The 18,502-nt window shown below is 42.0% G+C and overlaps 1 protein-coding gene and 1 non-coding gene across 3 annotated transcripts; both read left to right on the top strand.

The window, feature by feature from the left end:
* Nucleotides 1–717: 717 nt before the first annotated feature.
* Nucleotides 718–4,615, top strand: LOC125516239 (S-(+)-linalool synthase, chloroplastic-like). Of its 2 annotated transcripts, none has more exons than XM_087527970.1 (7): nt 718–910; nt 1,530–1,766; nt 1,935–2,307; nt 2,483–2,701; nt 3,521–3,659; nt 3,913–4,152; nt 4,343–4,615. In XM_087527970.1, exons 1-7 carry the CDS (start codon nt 733–735, stop codon nt 4,613–4,615), a joined length of 1,659 nt encoding a protein of 552 aa, XP_087384096.1. In that variant the 5' UTR covers nt 718–732. The 2 variants fall into 2 exon arrangements, with proteins under 2 accessions (XP_087384096.1, XP_048537672.2); XM_048681715.2 differs by having other exon boundaries at nt 718–924; nt 1,517–1,766.
* A 1,330-nt stretch (nt 4,616–5,945) lies between these two features.
* On the top strand, nt 5,946–8,248 carry LOC125530294 (L10-interacting MYB domain-containing protein). Its single transcript, XR_015609430.1, has 5 exons — nt 5,946–6,150; nt 6,500–6,561; nt 6,653–6,761; nt 6,875–7,270; nt 7,381–8,248. It is a non-coding gene; the product is annotated as a L10-interacting MYB domain-containing protein (transcript).
* Nucleotides 8,249–18,502: the final 10,254 nt, after the last annotated feature.

Here is an 18,502-nt window from a genome sequence, read left to right as displayed (position 1 = left end):
CAGATAGAGTTGTCATGCTTTTACAACTACACTTGCCATCCCGGATAACTACATCTGTCATCCAGGATGGCAACTAAATCGTCATCCCGCGGATACCTAATGTAGCTGCGCAGGACATGTGGGCATTTTTGCTTCGTGCCACACGCGCGGGATGAAAATAAGTAGTATTTGTTGGGCGTGTGGCACGAAGTAGCTGCACCCGCACGTGTAGACAATTCTAATATTCGCCTACACACAGCCCGTGTGGACTGCCTTCTGTTCACACCATACACGGTGTGTAGGCGCATGTCTAATATACCACACATGTGGTGGATATCGGCGTCCTAGTTTTATCTGCAAAGTATCAAATTTCTCTTTCTTCTAATTAAATCAGCTTAGACGTCAGCATTTTCTTCTGCGTACATGACATCCTTTTAGGTACGGTTGGGGGTGTAGACATGCCTTTTATACCCGTATATATATACTCAGTGCAACGATGAGATTATTAAAGGCTTCAACTATCGATGGAAGAAATTCACCGGTGAATTTTGCACGTGGCTCAACCGTGAGACTATGCTTTGTGCGGCGGTTTCCAGGTTCACACGCCGGACACCACTCAACTCACTCACACATCAGGGAATCGATGCCGCGATCGAGCTCTCCTCTCCCTATAAATTCGGGGGCATCCTTGCACAGCCCGTATCATCCATCCGAAGACCTGCCTAGTAAAGAGCCATTTGCATCAAGGAACTGATGGCTGCTGCCCAGATCACCTCCTTGTCCTTCTCCGTCCAGCCAATAATGTTCCATTCGGCTTCGCCGGTGGCCGGAAACGGTGGCCGGAGAGGCCGTCCAAATGCTTTCTTCTGCCCTTGGGCGCCGGTGATCTGCCATGGGCGACGGGGGGGCACGTCCCGTGCGCTGTCCGATAACTGTGACTTCCAGGTATATGTAGTTCTTGTTCTAAAAAAAAGGAATATATAGTTCTTTTTCGCAAAAAAAAGGTATATATAGTTCTGGTACGGCACAACAGTTAACATGAATATTTTGTCACTGAAAATGCACGCTTGTTGTGTACTCTCTCTCTCTCTCTCTCTCTCTCTCTCTCTCTCTCTCTCTCGTTTTGCGAAGTCTCAGTTATATTGGCAGGTTGCATTTTTTCTAAATCAAAATAGACTTGCGAAAATCTCAATAAATTCAGAACAGAATAAGGCTTGCACTTTTCTAGAAGTGTAGGTTTCATTTTTCTAAATCGACAAAGACTTAAGAAAATCTCAATTGATTGGGACATAGATGAACCGTAATTTTATAGGAAGATGTTTAACAAAACATTAAAAGCTTATGATATTTTGGAAGTAATTTTGTGAGAAGTTCGATGATCAATAGTATATGACTCAGCAATCTAAATAATTTTCATACATTAAAAGTCAAAGTTTGAAATATTTGAATGAATGTTATCAAGATTGTTGTTAACTCATAGTGGTTAGTAGTTTATGATATAACACATGTCTCTAAATTTTGTTTTCTTGTTACAAAGAATTTGCTCTCCGTGCAACACCAAGAAGGCCTAACAGGTGTGCAAGCGTTGTTCCTTCGGCACCCAAAAAGCAGCAGCGGCATGATGACCATTGTTGATCACCTCAAACACCTCTGCATTGACCAGTATTTCCAAGACGAGATCAGCAATGTCGTGGATTCATGCATGGATCTCACACATAGTGATAATCTCCTCGATGTAACCCTTTCCATGAGGCTGATGAGGGAAGCTGGATATCATGTTTCAGCTGGTCAGCAAACTATATTTTACATATTTTTACAAAATAGTGTGAGTGGCATAATAACATAGGTGTAGCCAACTCCAGAATAAAATATATTGTCTTCCTTAAGCAGATTATCCCAGATATTTTTTTTCATTATATGTACTTGCCTGAAAACCCTTCTCCTCACCGCGGCAGATGAGGTTCTTCAAAAGTTTGCAGATGGTAATGGTGATTTCAGCCTAGCTCATAGCCAAGACATCAGAGGATTGCTGAGCTTGCATGATGTGTCACACCTCAACATGGGAGAAGCTTCGCTCTACAAGGCAAAGGAGTACTCAGGCAAACACCTTAGATCTACACTGAAGTACTTGGAGCCAAAGCTTGCAAGATATGTAAGGCAATCACTAGACCATCCATATCATGTCAGCCTGATGCAGTACAAGGCCAGGCACCACCTGAGCTACCTCCAGAGCTTGCCCACTAGGAACACTGCAATTGAGAAGCTGGCAGTTGCAGAGTTTCAGATTAACAAGTTTCAGCATCAGAGGGAAATGCAAGAGGTTAACAGGTACTCTCCTTCCATAATTAATTTTGTAGAGATTGTCTAATCTACTCATTCTCTTGATAAGAGAAACGCTAGAACTCCTGCAAATTTTCTATAAATTAATAATTTTAATTGCTCATGTAATCCCACAATTAAAAGTGGGGTGATTTTTACTATTAAATGTTCATTTCACACACAGATGGTGGATGGATCTGGGATTGGCCAAAGAAATACCGGCTGCAAGGGACCAAGTAGTGAAATGGTACATGTGGCCCATGACTATCCTCGAGGGTTACTCCTTCTCTAAGTATCGAATTGCGACCACAAAGATCATCTCAATGGTCTACATTGTGGATGACATCTTTGATCTTGTTGCCACACAAGAGGAGCTCTCCCTCTTTAATGAGGCAATCATAATGTGAGCATACATGTTCCCATTACAGATTAATGCATTTCGACTCACCGCATAATTCCGTCCTGCACAAATAAATAGCCTCCTAAAAAGTCCACTTAAACAATCATACTTTTTCTAACATTGACATGTTGCCACGGGAATTCGTGTTAAAACAAGTGCATAAATAGGTGCTTGAAAACAACCAAAACTAATGGAAAAAACAATGTGAGATTGTCCTTGGTTTATATTTTAGAAACAATAAAACATATGAATATCTGACAAAAATTTGTATAAAAAGAGAGAAGAAATTGAACTGAACTTAACGCGGCACATCTTTTAACAAAAATGTGAAGCATGAACTATATAAGTTTGCTGCTCCAAGTGTCCAACACATATATATCGTCCATGCCCACACAACAAATTAATGCAGGAAGAGAATGACTTCATGTGGCATGTTGTACATGGATAGATTAGTGCAAAAAATGTATTTACGAGTATATGCATGACTTGCTAATGCCACAAGATTTTGATCGGACCGCTATCCGATCAATAATTGAGGTCGCATTGAAGCATGCACATGTCTGTAGAAATTTAGTAATGGGGGTTATTTATTTATATATAGAAGACATGTTAGTTAAACATACGAGGCTTGTGAGTATTTTTTGTAGATTTATACTTTTTTGTTTTAAATGGAAATAGCATATGGTAGAATTTATGTGCCAATAGTGGCATCTATTTGCTAATGGAGGAAAAAATCATGGTTTAATTAATGCCTTATACGATGATATATAAGTACATGTTCTTGTGATAAAAGTTTCACACACAAAATGCACATTTTGACAGGTGGAATCTTGAAGCAGCTGATTCACTCCCAAGCTACATGATATCATGCTACAAGGCTCTTTACAATATAACAAATGATATCGCTGACATGTCCATGAAAGAGCATGGACTGAACTCAATCAATCATCTCAAGAAAGCCGTATGTCTTCTGGAATAATTCTTCATTTTGCTTGCCTAAGAAATTAAATATATTAATAGTATCACCTCATATATTTGTATTTATGTATGGCTGTGTGTATCTCCTGCTGCAGAGGCCAGGGGTAATCCTCCTTTCAAAAAAATATATTTAAATTTATGTACTACAATTTTTTATTGATCATTTTTAAAAATCTTAACAATATAACACTGGAGCTTCCTTGGAGAAAGCTTACCTTCTTTACGTTATCTTGCAGTGGGCAACTTTGTTTGATGGATTCATGATTGAGGCAAAATGGTTGTCTGGTAATCAGGTCCCTACACGGGAGGACTACCTGAGAAACGGCATCATCACCTCAGGAGCACCACTTTTGTTTATGCACCTTCTCTTCATGCTAGGCCATGATTTAACGGAGGAAAATAACGACCACATGTCTCGGATTATCTCATGCCCAGCAAAAATCATGAGGCTCTGGGACGACATGGGCAGTGCAAAGGTCAGAACACACCAAAAACTTTGACACGCCCATGAAATGCATGTACAGCTGCGCATGCACATATATACATCATATTTTAAAAAGGATTACTACTAGAAATTTTATGTGAATTAACTAATGGCCAAGTAGTGAAAGGAATTTTATGTGAATTTTATGCACATTAATTTATTTTTCTCTATGTCCCATGCAGGATGAAGCACAGGAAGGGCTCGATGGATCGTACAAGGAGCTCTACCTAAAAGAGAGCCCTCATAGCGACGCGGAGGGGCACATGTTAGAGATGATTGCAGGTGAGTGGGAGTGTCTCAACAGGGAGTGCTTCTCCAGGACGAGGTCATCACTATCCCCTACCTTCATTCGAGCGTCACTCAATTTCGCAAGGATGGTCAGCGTCATGTATGGCTACGACCACGAGCACAGGCTCCCTGTCCTTGAGGATTACACCAGAATGCTACTCTTCTGAATCATACATGACCAGTACATTAACTGTACAAAAGTCTTGTAAATGTAGTGTATTCTTGTTGTGGTCGTTACATATATTGGAGTTAATATTACGAGGGTGGCTAATCGATGGGTGATCATGGGGATGCTCACTTCCGACAAACCCCGTGGTTCCGGAGCTCTTCTTGAACTTTTACCTTCTGCTCATCTCATCCTGACACCGTTCACCCGCCTTCCATCTACACCTATCTTTCACCTCAAAGACCCAGATAATTGGACCCCCAAAATGAAATTATTTGAACTGAACCATTCCAACCATCGAAAGATATATTTTTTGTGAACTTTGAACAAATATCCATAGGACTTTGAACAAATTTTAGAAAGTTCTGCCAACTAATCAGGCCAAGATTTAAACTAATTACAGAAAAATCATACCTAAACTTAAGAATCCCCAACAAAATCTATGCAATATAACCAAAATCATCAAAGCTTTCACCTAATCACTGATGTCCTTCCAACCAAAAAAGGAAACCCCATTATCCCTACCCCTACGTCCTCCCCATGGCAATGGTAAGCCCATCCCATCCACGAGTGTGTGGAGGCACCGTCCATGGGGCCACATGGTGCGAGTGGCGACCACCGACTAACGGTGGTTGCGTGCATGGTGCACTAGTACCCTGCAGAGTGTCGCAGCACACATATTAGATCTAGGTGGCCCAGCAGTGCACATGACGGGTTAGTGACGTGCAACAGACCAACAGTCAAAGGGAAGGAAGCCTAAGGACTCCCCCAAACTCAGCTCGTGTGTAGGGAGGGAGGGATGAGATTGTCCGGATATGTCTAGACCACCACCCAACCTCACCATAACCCCACTCCCCCCTCTCTCTCTCTCCTCTATCTTTTCTAGCCACGCCGAACACAACCTCATTGTTCCCCCTCTCTCTCCTCTATCTCTTCCAGACATGCAAGGGATTCCCCCCTTTTTCTGCGAGCGGTGTGATGAGAAGGATGACACACAAATCGCACGACTCACATGAGGTGCATCGTGCGGCTGGCAGGCGACTAATCGGGATCTAGCGCCTAGCCCCACCCACTAAACAAACAATACATATTAAGAGCTCCTTTGATTCATGGGATTTTTGTAGGATTTTCATAGGATTCTAATCCTATGGATTTTTTCCTCTGGTAATCGTTTGATTTACAGGAATAGAAACCTTGGGAATCAATCCTATGGATTTTCCCCTTCTCTATTTCACAGGAAAGTTTCCAAAAGGTCGAAGCTCTCGGAAAGAATCCTGGCGGGAAAAAAAAACGCGCGCGCTCAGTTTTCGCGGTAAATAAACGCTCGCGTAACTTCTCACAAGACACATCGCAAACAGAAGCACCGCCCCCCAGTTCCTTCAGCATCGACCTAGTCGTGCTGCGCCGCCACGGCCGGCCGGCCGCCCGGCCTTCTGCCCAGGTCCTCGGCCTGCTGCCTGGCCTTCTGCTCAGCTGGTCAGCTCCTCGGCCGGCCTCCTTGCTTCTATTCCTCCGTATAGGAAGTCCAGCAACAAGGTACGAGGCAACTCCAAAAGCCAGATCCGGTCCTCCTTTGCTTCCCATGATTTCCCATGAATTTGTAGGTATTATACACATAGATTAGATTGATTTGCTTAGTATTAGTTTGCAACGTGCTGTAGATTCTCTCTGATTTTTTAGATCGAGCTTGTTATTTCAGGATTTGGGGATTTTCTTTGCAGCTATTAGGTAAAAAAATAAGAGGTCTCAGATTTGACTAAATTCTCAATTCACTATGTATTTGCTAATGTCTAGCTCGTTTATTTAGCAATTGAGTTGCACGACTGTGTCGTGATGGTACCCATATTTTTACTTTTCCTCTGGTTCTTTGGCACTGTATGAGCAGCATGAGCTTATTTTCTTCATAGCTATTGGATCATCACGTGGTAATTTTTTTGTCTGCACAAGGTACTAAAATTTCCCTTTTCAAGGATTCTATTCTGAACAAATATCATTTGTGCCCTGTAAAAATTGTATGCCAACTATATGATGCATGTAGATGGCTGATCGACGTTGCTTGTCTGAGCGACAAGGCCATCATCTGCAATCAAATGGTGCAATTGATCTTGAAGTTGATGGTGGGACTACAGGTCTTCATCCAGAAATAGGTAAGTTCTGATGTTACGGTGACACTGATAAACTTAGATATGCAATTTTATTTTATTTTTTGATCTGTTATTGATTTAGAAACTAAATTTGTACAATTATGTTGAATATCTAGGAATCACAAAAGGTAACTCTCGAGCCAAATGGAGTCACCAAATGAAGCTGTACCTTATTAAACTCCTAAAAGATCACGATGTGCCTGGTTTTCGGACACAGAATGCTTGGAGCAAGGAGGCATGGAATAATATTCTTCATCAACTCAATCAAAAGTTTGATCAGTCATTTACTCTCAACCAAGTCAAACAGAAGGAGCAAGATCTGAAGAGAGACTATCGTACTGTGAAAAAGTTGTTGGATGTAAGTGGCTTTGGATGGGATAAGGACAGAAAAATGGTAGACGCACCTGATAGTGTTTGGGCAAGCTTTACTGCTCGTACGAACAGCAAGGATGCTCTCCAATGGAAAGAAAGATCATTTCCCTTTTATGAAGAATTAGCTCCACTCTATGAAGGTGACTTCAACATAATATTCACAATTCCATTGTAGCTATTTTACCTTGCAGCCTAAACTTTGTATATAATGTTTGATTGTTCTAAGCAAGTCTTTGGAACTATTCTCTAGGTCGTTATGCTGAAGGGATAACTCGCCAAGGCATGGACCATTATACTAGCAAGAGGAAGTATGCACCAGTTCCCTTGTCACAGTTGACACAGATGGCTGATCTCGATCAATCACCATCACCTACTATGCCGGTTACCGGTGAGTCGGACATGCGGTTTACTTTAGATGAAGAACTTGAGGAAACCAACTTGGATTCTCCCCCGCATCTATCTACACCTATTCAGCATGTGCAAGCCCCTCCAAGATCCACACAAATGGAGAAACATGACACTAGGCGTGGGAAAAACAGAAGCGTAGTGCTACTGATGACTTCCATGAGAAGTATTTAAAACTGAAGAAGGAAGAAATTGATCGATTTGCTGCCATTGAGGAGAAGAAGCTAGAGGCCCCCTACAACATTAACAAGTGTATCACAGCAATTGAAGGCTTGGAAGGTCTACAACTAGGAGATATGCTGATGGCATCAGATATCTTCAAATGTAAGGAGAACACGGAAGTTTTCTTGTCCTACTCTACTAATGAACTACGGTTGGCTTGGCTTAAAAGAGAGATTGCACGTGCCCAAACAAATGATCAAAATTAGCCATTGTGGTGGACTGGTGGTGATCCACTATGATCAGAGGTCATATTTTAGGGAAGCTTTTGGTCTGTGGGTGTCATATACTTTTGTCTAGTTAAATTGGTCATAGAACTGACCATGATGGTTTAGTATATTTTGGTAGGTATGTCGAGAGACTTTTGGTTAGGCATGCAGCAAAACTAGCTTGATCATAAGCATGAAGTCCAAGAATGGTATCACAACTTGCATCTCATATTTCAAGTACATGAATGGTAGCAGAACTTGGATAAAATATTACATATTCTGAGATCTTCGTGATACATATTGTGCCCACATTTGCTGTGCTATATAATCTCGTTTTTGATTCCCAGCTTCTCTAGAGTAATTAAAAGCATGTATATCATTGTGATAGTTGTGGTCTCCACTTGGCACATCAACAAATTGTTCTTGATCAATCTCCATAGTAGTATTCTCAGGCCATGAAAAATCTCCATCATGCAAACGTATGAAATTGTGCAGCACACAACTAGCAACTGATATGTCAATTTGTTTGGTCACCGAGTAATGTGAAGCCACTCTCAATATCAGAAATCTCATTTTTAGTATACCAATAATCCTCTCGATATGATTTCGGAGTTGTGCATGTCGTAGGTTGAATAATTCCTTGTAATTTCTTGGCCTTTGGCGAGCTCTTCCTTGTTCTTGTAAGTGGTACCTAGTACCACGATATGGAGCCAAAAATTGTGGTGTGTTTGCATAACCAGCATCTACAAGGTAAAATTTTCCGGGGGGTACTTGAAAACCATGGTTAAGTGCATCCTGTAGGACTCTTGCATCTGAAGCCGATCCCTCCCAACCAGCATGCACATGCACAAACTTCAGATCAAAATCACATGCTACCATAACATTTTGCGACAATGTTTGCTTCCTATTGCGATATGGTTCTTGCTCATCAGCAGGTAGTTTCAATGGAATATGTGTACCATCTATAGCGCCGATGCAATCCTGCATAAATACAAGTACATAAGCCATATAATCTTCTCTATAAAATTTTGAAATTATGTTACTCTAACTTGATCATAAGCATTTATACATACCATAAAGAAAGGGTAGAACTTTTCTTTACTCAAGATTGGATGCGGGTGTAGGGAAGGTGGACGTATGTATACAGAATAGAGTTCAGTAATTGCACTGAGCACTTCACCAAAATAGTAACTGATTGTTTGTCCACTATGCTGAAACCAATCTGCCAAAGTATCATTTGTTGCATTCTTAGATAATGCATACAAAAATATAGCCACTTGTTCTTCTACTGAGACATCTCTTCCATCAACAAGGCGATCATTCTCGCGCAATTTCTGAACCAAAGCTTGAAATATATCAGTCTCCATTCTAAAGTGCCTTTTGCATAGGTCTTCATGTCCATTTAAAATTTCATTTACACGCCGTGCGCCTGTGAGTATTGAAGTGCGCATAGGTCTCCTTGAGGAATATGAGTGTTCTCCTAAAGTAGGAAGAACAAAAAGAGAAAACTCATCCTCACTCTTTGATCTGCGACAGTAGCTAGGATCCATTGGACGCTATGAAAACAAGCCTGTGGAAAATTACTGAGTTATCATGACTTCACAAGTTTAAATGTAAACTACTTAATTTGTCTAGTCAAATCTTGTACTAGTAATTTATTGGTCGATCAACAAGGACTAATTCTGGCATGCTAGTCACTTAGTGTTACTCTGGATTTTTTTGGCAGATAACTGATACAGCTTAGTGCAGATCATTGAACTGGGTGATGATATTAGGACACCTGATTTGATTCTTTCTTGCATTTTACCTCTACGTATATGTTTGAATAAGTTACAGCATGCAGAAACCAAAAAAGAATATAGCTTCTGATGGTGATGGTTGTTGCTGACATGATGCTATGGGGTGGCCAGGTGGGTTGAAAATTGTAACCACGAAACTAAAACAAACATGGCGCTGTCGATTTTCTAGATTTCGGATGGCCAGCGACAGCAAAGGAAACATGTACAGTAGGTGAACTAAGTTGAGATTTGAGAGATAACCAAGCAAGTGCAGCAAAGGGAATATGTACATTAGAAGAACTAAGCTCAGATTTCAGAGACGGTCAAGCAAGTACGAGGAAAACTTCAGCAAAACTTCAGCTATAGCAAAGACTTGCTTGTAACGTTCTGGTGCATATGAATCGAAACTTGTTCTTAGAGCTGTATGAAGTGCAGAGCTTGTATATGTACTGCTGCAACCTAACGGCTAGTTTAGTGACCAACGGCTACTTGTTTGAATGCACAGCCTTCAAAATAGTAATATTATAATGCCTTGAGTTCCTATGTTTTTCCTATGCTCCCATCAAACACGCACTTGTGCCAAATCCTGTGTTTTCCATTCCCATAGGATTCATGTGGACAGGGCATGCCAATCCTCCATTTTTCCTATTCCTCCACTTTTCCTATCCTATGAATCAAAGGAGCCCTAAAAATTCTCTCTCATACTTGTGCTAATGCCTATTTTTATCGAAACACCGAGTACAATATATTGTGCTAATGTCTCTTTGTGGGAGTTCGAACCTCCGTCGTGTAGGAGTTCGACACCCCTGGCCCACGAAAAACCACACCTGGATCCCACATCTATATCGTGTCCCCCTTGCTCTGCATCTGTTTCATCCCTGGACGTCCTCATCCCTGGACGTCGCCGCCACTGTACCACCTTGGCCACCCGGTTGCCATGCCGCTTTGCCTACGTTGTTGTTCCACCTCTCATCCGTCCGTCATGCAAGTACCATCCTCCTATGTAGATATCGTCGCGTGGGGATCCCCAAGCCCGGCAAGTGTTTGGCGAAATCCCCGTGCTAAATTTTTGCTAATTTTTCTCCCTTCTTTAAAACAATGGATTCGGACTACTGTCATTTGAATATTTTTCACTCATCAATAATTGATATGCTATTTTTTTAGCGGTGCGGACTTAGAAAAGGAGGGGCTATATAGGGGGCGGGGTTGGATAAACATTGGTAACCCAGACTCGTTATGCATTTCTTTTCTGACGGCCAAATAGTTCCCGGATAGTGACCTTCTTAATGCAACTATGAAGAAACGGTCCTCCTATACGTGGCAGAGTATTATGTCAGAAGTTGATTTTTGTTTAAAAGGGACATATGTGAAGAGTTGGAAATGGAGAAAAAAATATCTAGGAAGATGTGTGGATTCCACAATCGCCTACAAAGAAGGTTCTTATGAACACAGACAGTCAACTTCTCTCTCATGTGAGCGATCTTATAGACCCAACCACCACATATTGGGATGTTCAACTAGTGAATCAGATCTTCTGGCATATTGATACTCAAAGATTCTTAGCTATTCCCCTTTTGACGCATGATATGATAGATTTCTTGGCATGGAGGCACACAAATGGCTTGTTTTCGGTTCGTTATGCTTACCATTGTGAATGGGAAAATCAATATGGGAATAAACAGGAAAATGAGAATGGTGTAGGTACTTCTGTTCCTAATTTATATGGAGTATGGTATGGAGTTTATTATGTCCATTAAAGGTCAAAATATTTAGTTGGAGGGCTTTGCGGAGCCATCCCTTGCCATGCAGTCCTAGCTAATAGGCACACAAAGGTGCAGGCACATTGTCCGGTGTGTAACGCTAGTGCGGATATCATCAAACATCTTCTCTTCGAGTGTCCTAAAGCAAATGATCTCTGGAGTTTACTAGGAGTTGAGGATGTCAGAACAAGAGCTTGTCATGTTGATCATTCCGGTCCAATAGTACTAGAGTTCCTTCTTAACATACCTGGCCATGAAGTTTTCGTCATTGGACAAGGAAGATTTAGAGAAATTATTGTGGTTACCTGTTGGTACCTATAGTGGGAGTGAGGGAGTCCTGTATTAGGGGGTCCTCGGGCGTCCGGGCTATGTGACATGGGCCGGATTCATGGGCCTTGAAGATACAAGATGGAAGGCTCTCCCCCGTGTCCGGATGGGACTCTCCTTGGCATGGAAGGCAAGCTTGGCGTTTGGATATGAAGATTCCTTCCTCTGTAAACCGACTCTGTACAAAGCTAGGCCCCTCCGATGTCTTTATAAACCAGAGGGTTTAGTCCATAGGGGTAATCATAGTCATACAGGCTAGGCATCTAGGGTTTAGCCATTACGATCTCGAGGTAGATCAACTCTTGTAACCCCTATACTCATCAAAGTCAATCAAGCAGGAAGTAGGGTATTACCTCCATTAAGAGGGCCTGAACCTGAGTAAACATCGTGTCCCTATCTCCTGTTACCTTCGATCCTAAGACGCACAGTTCGGGACCCCTTACCCGAGAACTTCCGGTTTTGACACCAACATTGGTGCTTTCATTGAGAGTTCCTCCGTGTTGTCGATAGAAGGATCGATGGCCGCCTCGTCATCAATGACAAAATCACCTCTGGAAAAGCCCTAGTTCCTGGGCAGATCCTCTAGATTGACAGTTTCACCATAGGCACCCGCCCAGCCATTAAGCCCAAGGAGGTCCCCCGGATTGCCAAAAATCACCTCCGCATCAACCCTGAAAGCGTTGACAAGATGGATCCGGCAGATGTCTCATCTTTAAACAAACTGCTAGATTGCATCACCGCCCTGGGGGTCGCAACAGATTATGATCTGATTGGGATTAAACCCGACCAGAGGGAAATCAGGTCTCCACCTGTCACCCACCTGGTGACTGTTGTGGAAGAACAAGTTGAGGATACCACTCCTCGCATGCTAAAAACAAACTATGTTCGGATCTCCGAGCCCTACGAGCCGGACACTCATCTTCGAGAGGAGATTATCTATCCTCCGAACATAGAATTAAGTGCTGAGTCTGAAAATCCCCATGACACTCCGGATCCTGGGCCAATGACCTCAGAAAATTCTCAAAATCCGGATTCCACAGTGGGACAGGGTTCGGATTTAAGCCCACCCACCCACCACCATCAATACTCTCCAAGCAATTCCGGTCCTCCGGACATATGCGATTTAATGTATATACAACAGAAACCTTAGGAAATAGTCCATCACTTTTGGGCTGATTCCTACTTGTTAAAAACAAGATCAAAGATTGATGCGATGAAGATGCGGTATCAGTATTTTGCCGCAACTGTACGGATGAGGGGATACTCAATGCCCTCAATCGGCGCCGCATACTGCACTTTGCAGATTTGGCACATATAGTACAGAAGTATTGTGCAATGGAAAGCGCTTGGAAAACTCAGACAGGCCGTTGGGAACCGTGGGCCTTTAAGCCATCTCCCGTATGGGCAAAAAGGATGCACCCTCACGGGGCACCTGATCATCATCCCAGGGACAAGAAAATCAAGCCCTTTACAGGACATAGAACTATCTTCGAGGAATGGCTCGATAGGCCCTGTCAAATACACATGACGCTAAATACCGAACCAACGCACAGCCTACGGGCATGTTGGATACTCCGGCAAGTGGCCAAGAGCGGCGAGGGTATCCTCACCAACACTACCCAGAGAAGTACTCTTCGAGGGACGACGATCTCAAAGTATTCACGGTCTTTGAGACCTTCTCATCAAATAATCGGTGCAAAAGGGCGCTTGATAACCCACGAGTATAGGGGATCGCAACAATTTTCGAGGGTAGAGTATTCAACCCAAATTTATTGATTCGACACAAGGGGAGCCAAAGAATATTCTCAAGTATTAGCAGCTGAGTTATCAATTCAACCACACCTGGAAACTTAATATCTGTAGCAAAGTATTTAGTAGCAAAGTAATATGATAATAGCGGTAACGGTGGCAAAAGTAATAGTTTTGGTTTTATAGTGATTGTAACAGTAGCAACAGAAGAGTAAATAAGCGAAGAACAATGTGTGAAAAGCTCTTAGGCAATGGATCAGTGATGGATAATTATCTCGGATGCGATTCCTCGTGCAATAGTTATAACATAGGGTGACACAGAACTAGCTCCAGTTCATCAATGTAATGTAGGCATGTATTCCGAATATAGTCATACGTGCTTATGGAAAAGAACTTGCATGACATCTTTTGTCCTACCCTCCCGTGGCAGCGGGGTCCTATTGGAAACAAAGGGATATTAAGGCCTCCTTTTAATAGAGTACCGGACCAAAGCATTAACACTTGATAATCCACAAGTATAGGGGATCGCAATAGTTTTCGAGGGTAGAGTATTCAACCCAAATTTATTGATTCGACACAAGGGGAGCCAAAGAATATTCTCAAGTATTAGCAGCTGAGTTGTCAATTCAACCACACCTGCAAACTTAATATCTGCAGCAAAGTATTTAGTAGCAAAGTAATATGATAATAGCGGTAACAGTAGCGAAAGTAATAGTTTTGGTTTTATAGTGATTGTAACAGTAGCAACAGAAAAGTAAATAAGCGAAGAACAATATGTGAAAAGCTCGTAGGCAATGGATCAGTGATGGATAATTATGTCGGATGTGATTCCTCATGCAATAGTTATAACATAGGGTGACACAGAACTAGCTCCAGTTCATCAATGTAAAGTTGGCATGTATTCCGAATATAGTCATATGTGCTTATGGAAAAGAACTAGCATGAAATCTTTTGTCCTACCCTCTCGTGGCAGCGGGGTCCTATTGGAAACTAAGGGATATTAAGGCATCCTTTTAATAGAGTACCGGACCAAAGCATTAACACTTCGTGAATACATGAACTCCTCAAACTACGGTCATCACCGGTAAGTATCTCGATTATTGTCACTTCGGGGTTAAAGGATCATAACACATAATAGGTGACTATAGACTTGCAAGATAGGATCAAGAACTCACATATATTCATGAAAACATAATAGGTTCTGATCTGAAATCATGGCACTCGGGCCCTAGTGACAAGCATTAAGCATAGCAAAGTCATAGCAACATCAATCGCAGAACATAGTGGATACTAGGGATCAAACCCTAACAAAACTAACTCGATTACATGATAAATCTCATCCAACACATCACCGTCCAGCAAGCCTATGATGGAATTACTCACGCACGGCGGTGAGCATCATGAAATTGGTGGTGGAGGAAGGTTGATGATGACGATGGCGACGGATTCCCCTCCACGGAGCCCCGAACGGACTCCAGATCAGCCCTCCTAAGAGAGATTAGTGCTTGGCGGCGGCTTCGTATCGTAAAACACGATGAATCATTTTCCCTGATTTTTTCGCCCCGAACGTGAATATATGGAGTTGGAGTTGAGGTCGGTGGAGCACCAGGGGGCCCACGAGGCAGGGGGCACGCCCAGGGGGATAGGCGCGCCCCCCGCCCTCGTGGACAGGGTGTGGGCCCCCTGGCCTTGATTCTTTCGCCAGTAGTTTTTATATATTCCAAAAATATTCTCCGTTGGTTTTCAGGTCATTCCAAGAACTTTTATTTCTGCACAAAAATAACACCATGGCAATTCTGCTGAAAATAGCGTCAGTCCGGGTTAGTTCCATTCAAATCATGCAAGTTAGAGTCCAAAACAAGGGCAAAAGTGTTTGGAAAAGTAGATACGTTGGAGACATATCAACTCCCCCAAGCTTAAACCTTTGCTTGTCCTCAAGCAATTCAGTTGACAAACTGAAAGTGACAAAGAAAAACTTTTACAAACTCGGTTTGCTCTTGTTTTTGTAAATATGTAAGGCCAGCATTCAAGTTTTCAGCAAAAATTATGAACTAACCATTTTCACAATAACATTTAGGTCTCATGTTTACTCATATCAATGGCATAATCAATTAGCGAGCAATAATAATAAATCTTGGATGACAACACTTTCTTAAAACAATCATAATATGATATAATAAGATGGTATCTCGCTAGCCCTTTCTGAGACCGCAAAACATAAATGCAGAGCACCCCTAAAGATCAAGGGCTGACTGGAAATTGTAATTCATAGTAAAAGAGATCCAGTCACAGTCATACTCAATGTAAACTAATAATAATACATGCAAATGAGAGCGGTGCTCTCCAACTGGTGCTTTTTAATAAGAAGATGATGACTCAACATAAAAGTAAATGGATAGGCCCTTCGTAGAGGGAAGCAGGGATTTGTAGAGGTGCCAGAGCTTGGTTTTGAAAGAGACTGGGAAGCGACCAGCTAGAGAGCGACAACAGTCATGAACATGCATTAAAATTAATCAACACTGAATGCAAGCATGAGTAGGATATAAATCACCATGAACATAAATATCGTGGAGGCTATGTTGATTTTGTTTCAACTACATGCGTGAACATGTGCCAAGTCAAGCCACTCGAATCGTTCAAAGGAGGATACCACCCTATCATACCACATCACAACCATTTTAATAGCATGTTGGCACGCAAGGTAAACCATTATAAACTCCTAGAAAATTAAGCATGGCATGAGCAACTATAATCTCTAATTGTCATTGCAAACATGTTTCATTCATAATAGGCTGAATCAGGAACGATGAACTAATCATATTTACAAAAACAAGAGAGGTCGAGTTCATACCAGCTTTTCTCATCTCAACTAGTTCATCATATATTGTCATTATTGCCTTTCACTTGCACAACCGAACGGTGTGGGTAACAATAATAGTGCACGTGCATTGGACTAAGCTGGAATCTGCAAGCATTCAATTCAAGGGAGAAGACAAGGTAATATGGGCTCTTTGTTAGATCAACAATAACACATATAAGAGCCACTCAACATTTTCATCATGGTCTTCTCCTCTCGACCCCCAAAGAACAAGAAAAGAAATAAAACTATTTACACGAGGAAGCTCCCAACAAGCAGAAGAAGAATGAGAAATCTTTTTGGGTTTTCTTTTTAATTACTACTACAGGCATGGAAAGTAAACTAGCTAAAAGCTACAGCTATTTTTTTGGTTTTTTCTTAAGGTTTTTCAAACACACAAGAAGAAAACTTAAAAATAAAATAAACTAGCATGGATGATACAATGAAAAAGTATGAGCACCGACAACTGGCATGAGTGTGTGAACAGGAATGTAATGTCAGTGAGAGATACGTACTGCCCCAAGCTTAGGCTTTTGACCTAAGTTGGTCTATGGCCACGGATCAAAACTGCCCTCTCCGGTGTACCGAGGAGGGTCTTCGGGGTGCCACTGGTTGGCGATCTCCTCCGGATCCCACTAATAAACAGACTGACGGTGAGGATCAGATAATGGTTTCGGCTCTGGAGCTGATGTCAGGCTCTGGTATTCCTGAACAGCCTCCAGAAAAACAAGGTACGTGCCTGAAAATATGTTGAACAAAGAGGTAGCAGGCAAGGTAATAGTCTCAAAGTGATTCTTATCAAATAGCAGTCTATAGTTAAGCATCTTCTTCTTATTCTTAACAATAAAATCATGTGCTACCATGCTCTTATAATCTAGAAAAATACGAGGCAGCAACTTTTCCTCTTCCTCATAATGCCTAATAGGTATGTTAAAGTGTGCAGCAAGGCGCGAGGCGAAGATGCCTCCTAAGATGGGACCCTTTGTACGGTTCAGATTTAACCGTTTAGCAACAATAGTGCCTAAACTGAAAGTGGTATCACAAAACAAAGCATGGCGCAAAATAACAATATCAGGGGCACTAAGATTTCCACAGTTCCCGCGACCAATTAAGCATCTACTAGCAAATATTGCAAAGTAACGTAGAATAGGAAAATGTATGCTAGTGATTCTTGCATCGGAAACTTTCCTCGTTTCCCCTACAGCAATCATATCAATAATTCCCTCCACATCATTACGATGTGGTTCATCTATGCTGCCCTCAAAGGGTATCCTACAAAACCGGCAAAAATCATAAAGTGACATCTCCTTATGCTCATCATATAAATAAAATTCCACCGAAGGTGGCGATCTCCTAGCATGGAAATGAAAATTTTGCACAAAAATATTGGTGAGTAGGAGATACTGTTCACGCTGGTCGTGGAGGAAGTCGGTGAGGCCTGCATTCTCAGCCAAATAATAAAAATCTTCATAAATCCCGGCTTCTCTCAAGAACTCATCACAAGGCCATTCACACGGCCGAACCTCCACAGTACGAGGGAGATTATACTTGGGCTTCTTATTCTCTTCACTTTGCTTATCCTTCGAGCTTCGGCTCGATGAGCCCCTCAAAAATCTCTTCATCTTTTTCTGAAAATTTCAGTAACTTAAAATAAAAGTGAACCAAACTCAAAAAAATTGATAGCAACTACTCCTACAAGTGTCTAGAAGCTATATCATGCATTAAAACTACTTTTGACCACATAAATTTGACATGCAAGCTCAAGAACAGGGTCACCTAAGCAGCAAAAATTTGCAATAAATGAAGCAATAGAACAAAAACTAATTGGACCATTGGAGGAGTCACATACTGAAGAACAATCCCCCAAAGAAGTTTTGTGAATGGAGCTTTGAGCAAGGAGATCGAAAATGGCAGCAAGATGAGCTAGAACTCGGGTTTGAGCTGGTGGGTGATTTTTCTGGAGGAAGACGAAGTGTGTGGGTGCAAGAATAAGTGGAGGGGACCCACGTGGGGTCCACGAGGCAAGGGGCGCGCCCAGGGGGTGGGCGCGCCCTCCACCCTCGTGTTC

Source organism: Triticum urartu, chromosome 6A (genome assembly GCF_056163025.1).
Source record: "Triticum urartu cultivar PI428250 chromosome 6A, HENAU_Tu73, whole genome shotgun sequence".
In the NCBI taxonomy this organism is placed as follows: Eukaryota; Viridiplantae; Streptophyta; class Magnoliopsida; order Poales; family Poaceae; genus Triticum; species Triticum urartu.
This window is presented reverse-complemented; position numbering and strand designations above follow the sequence as displayed.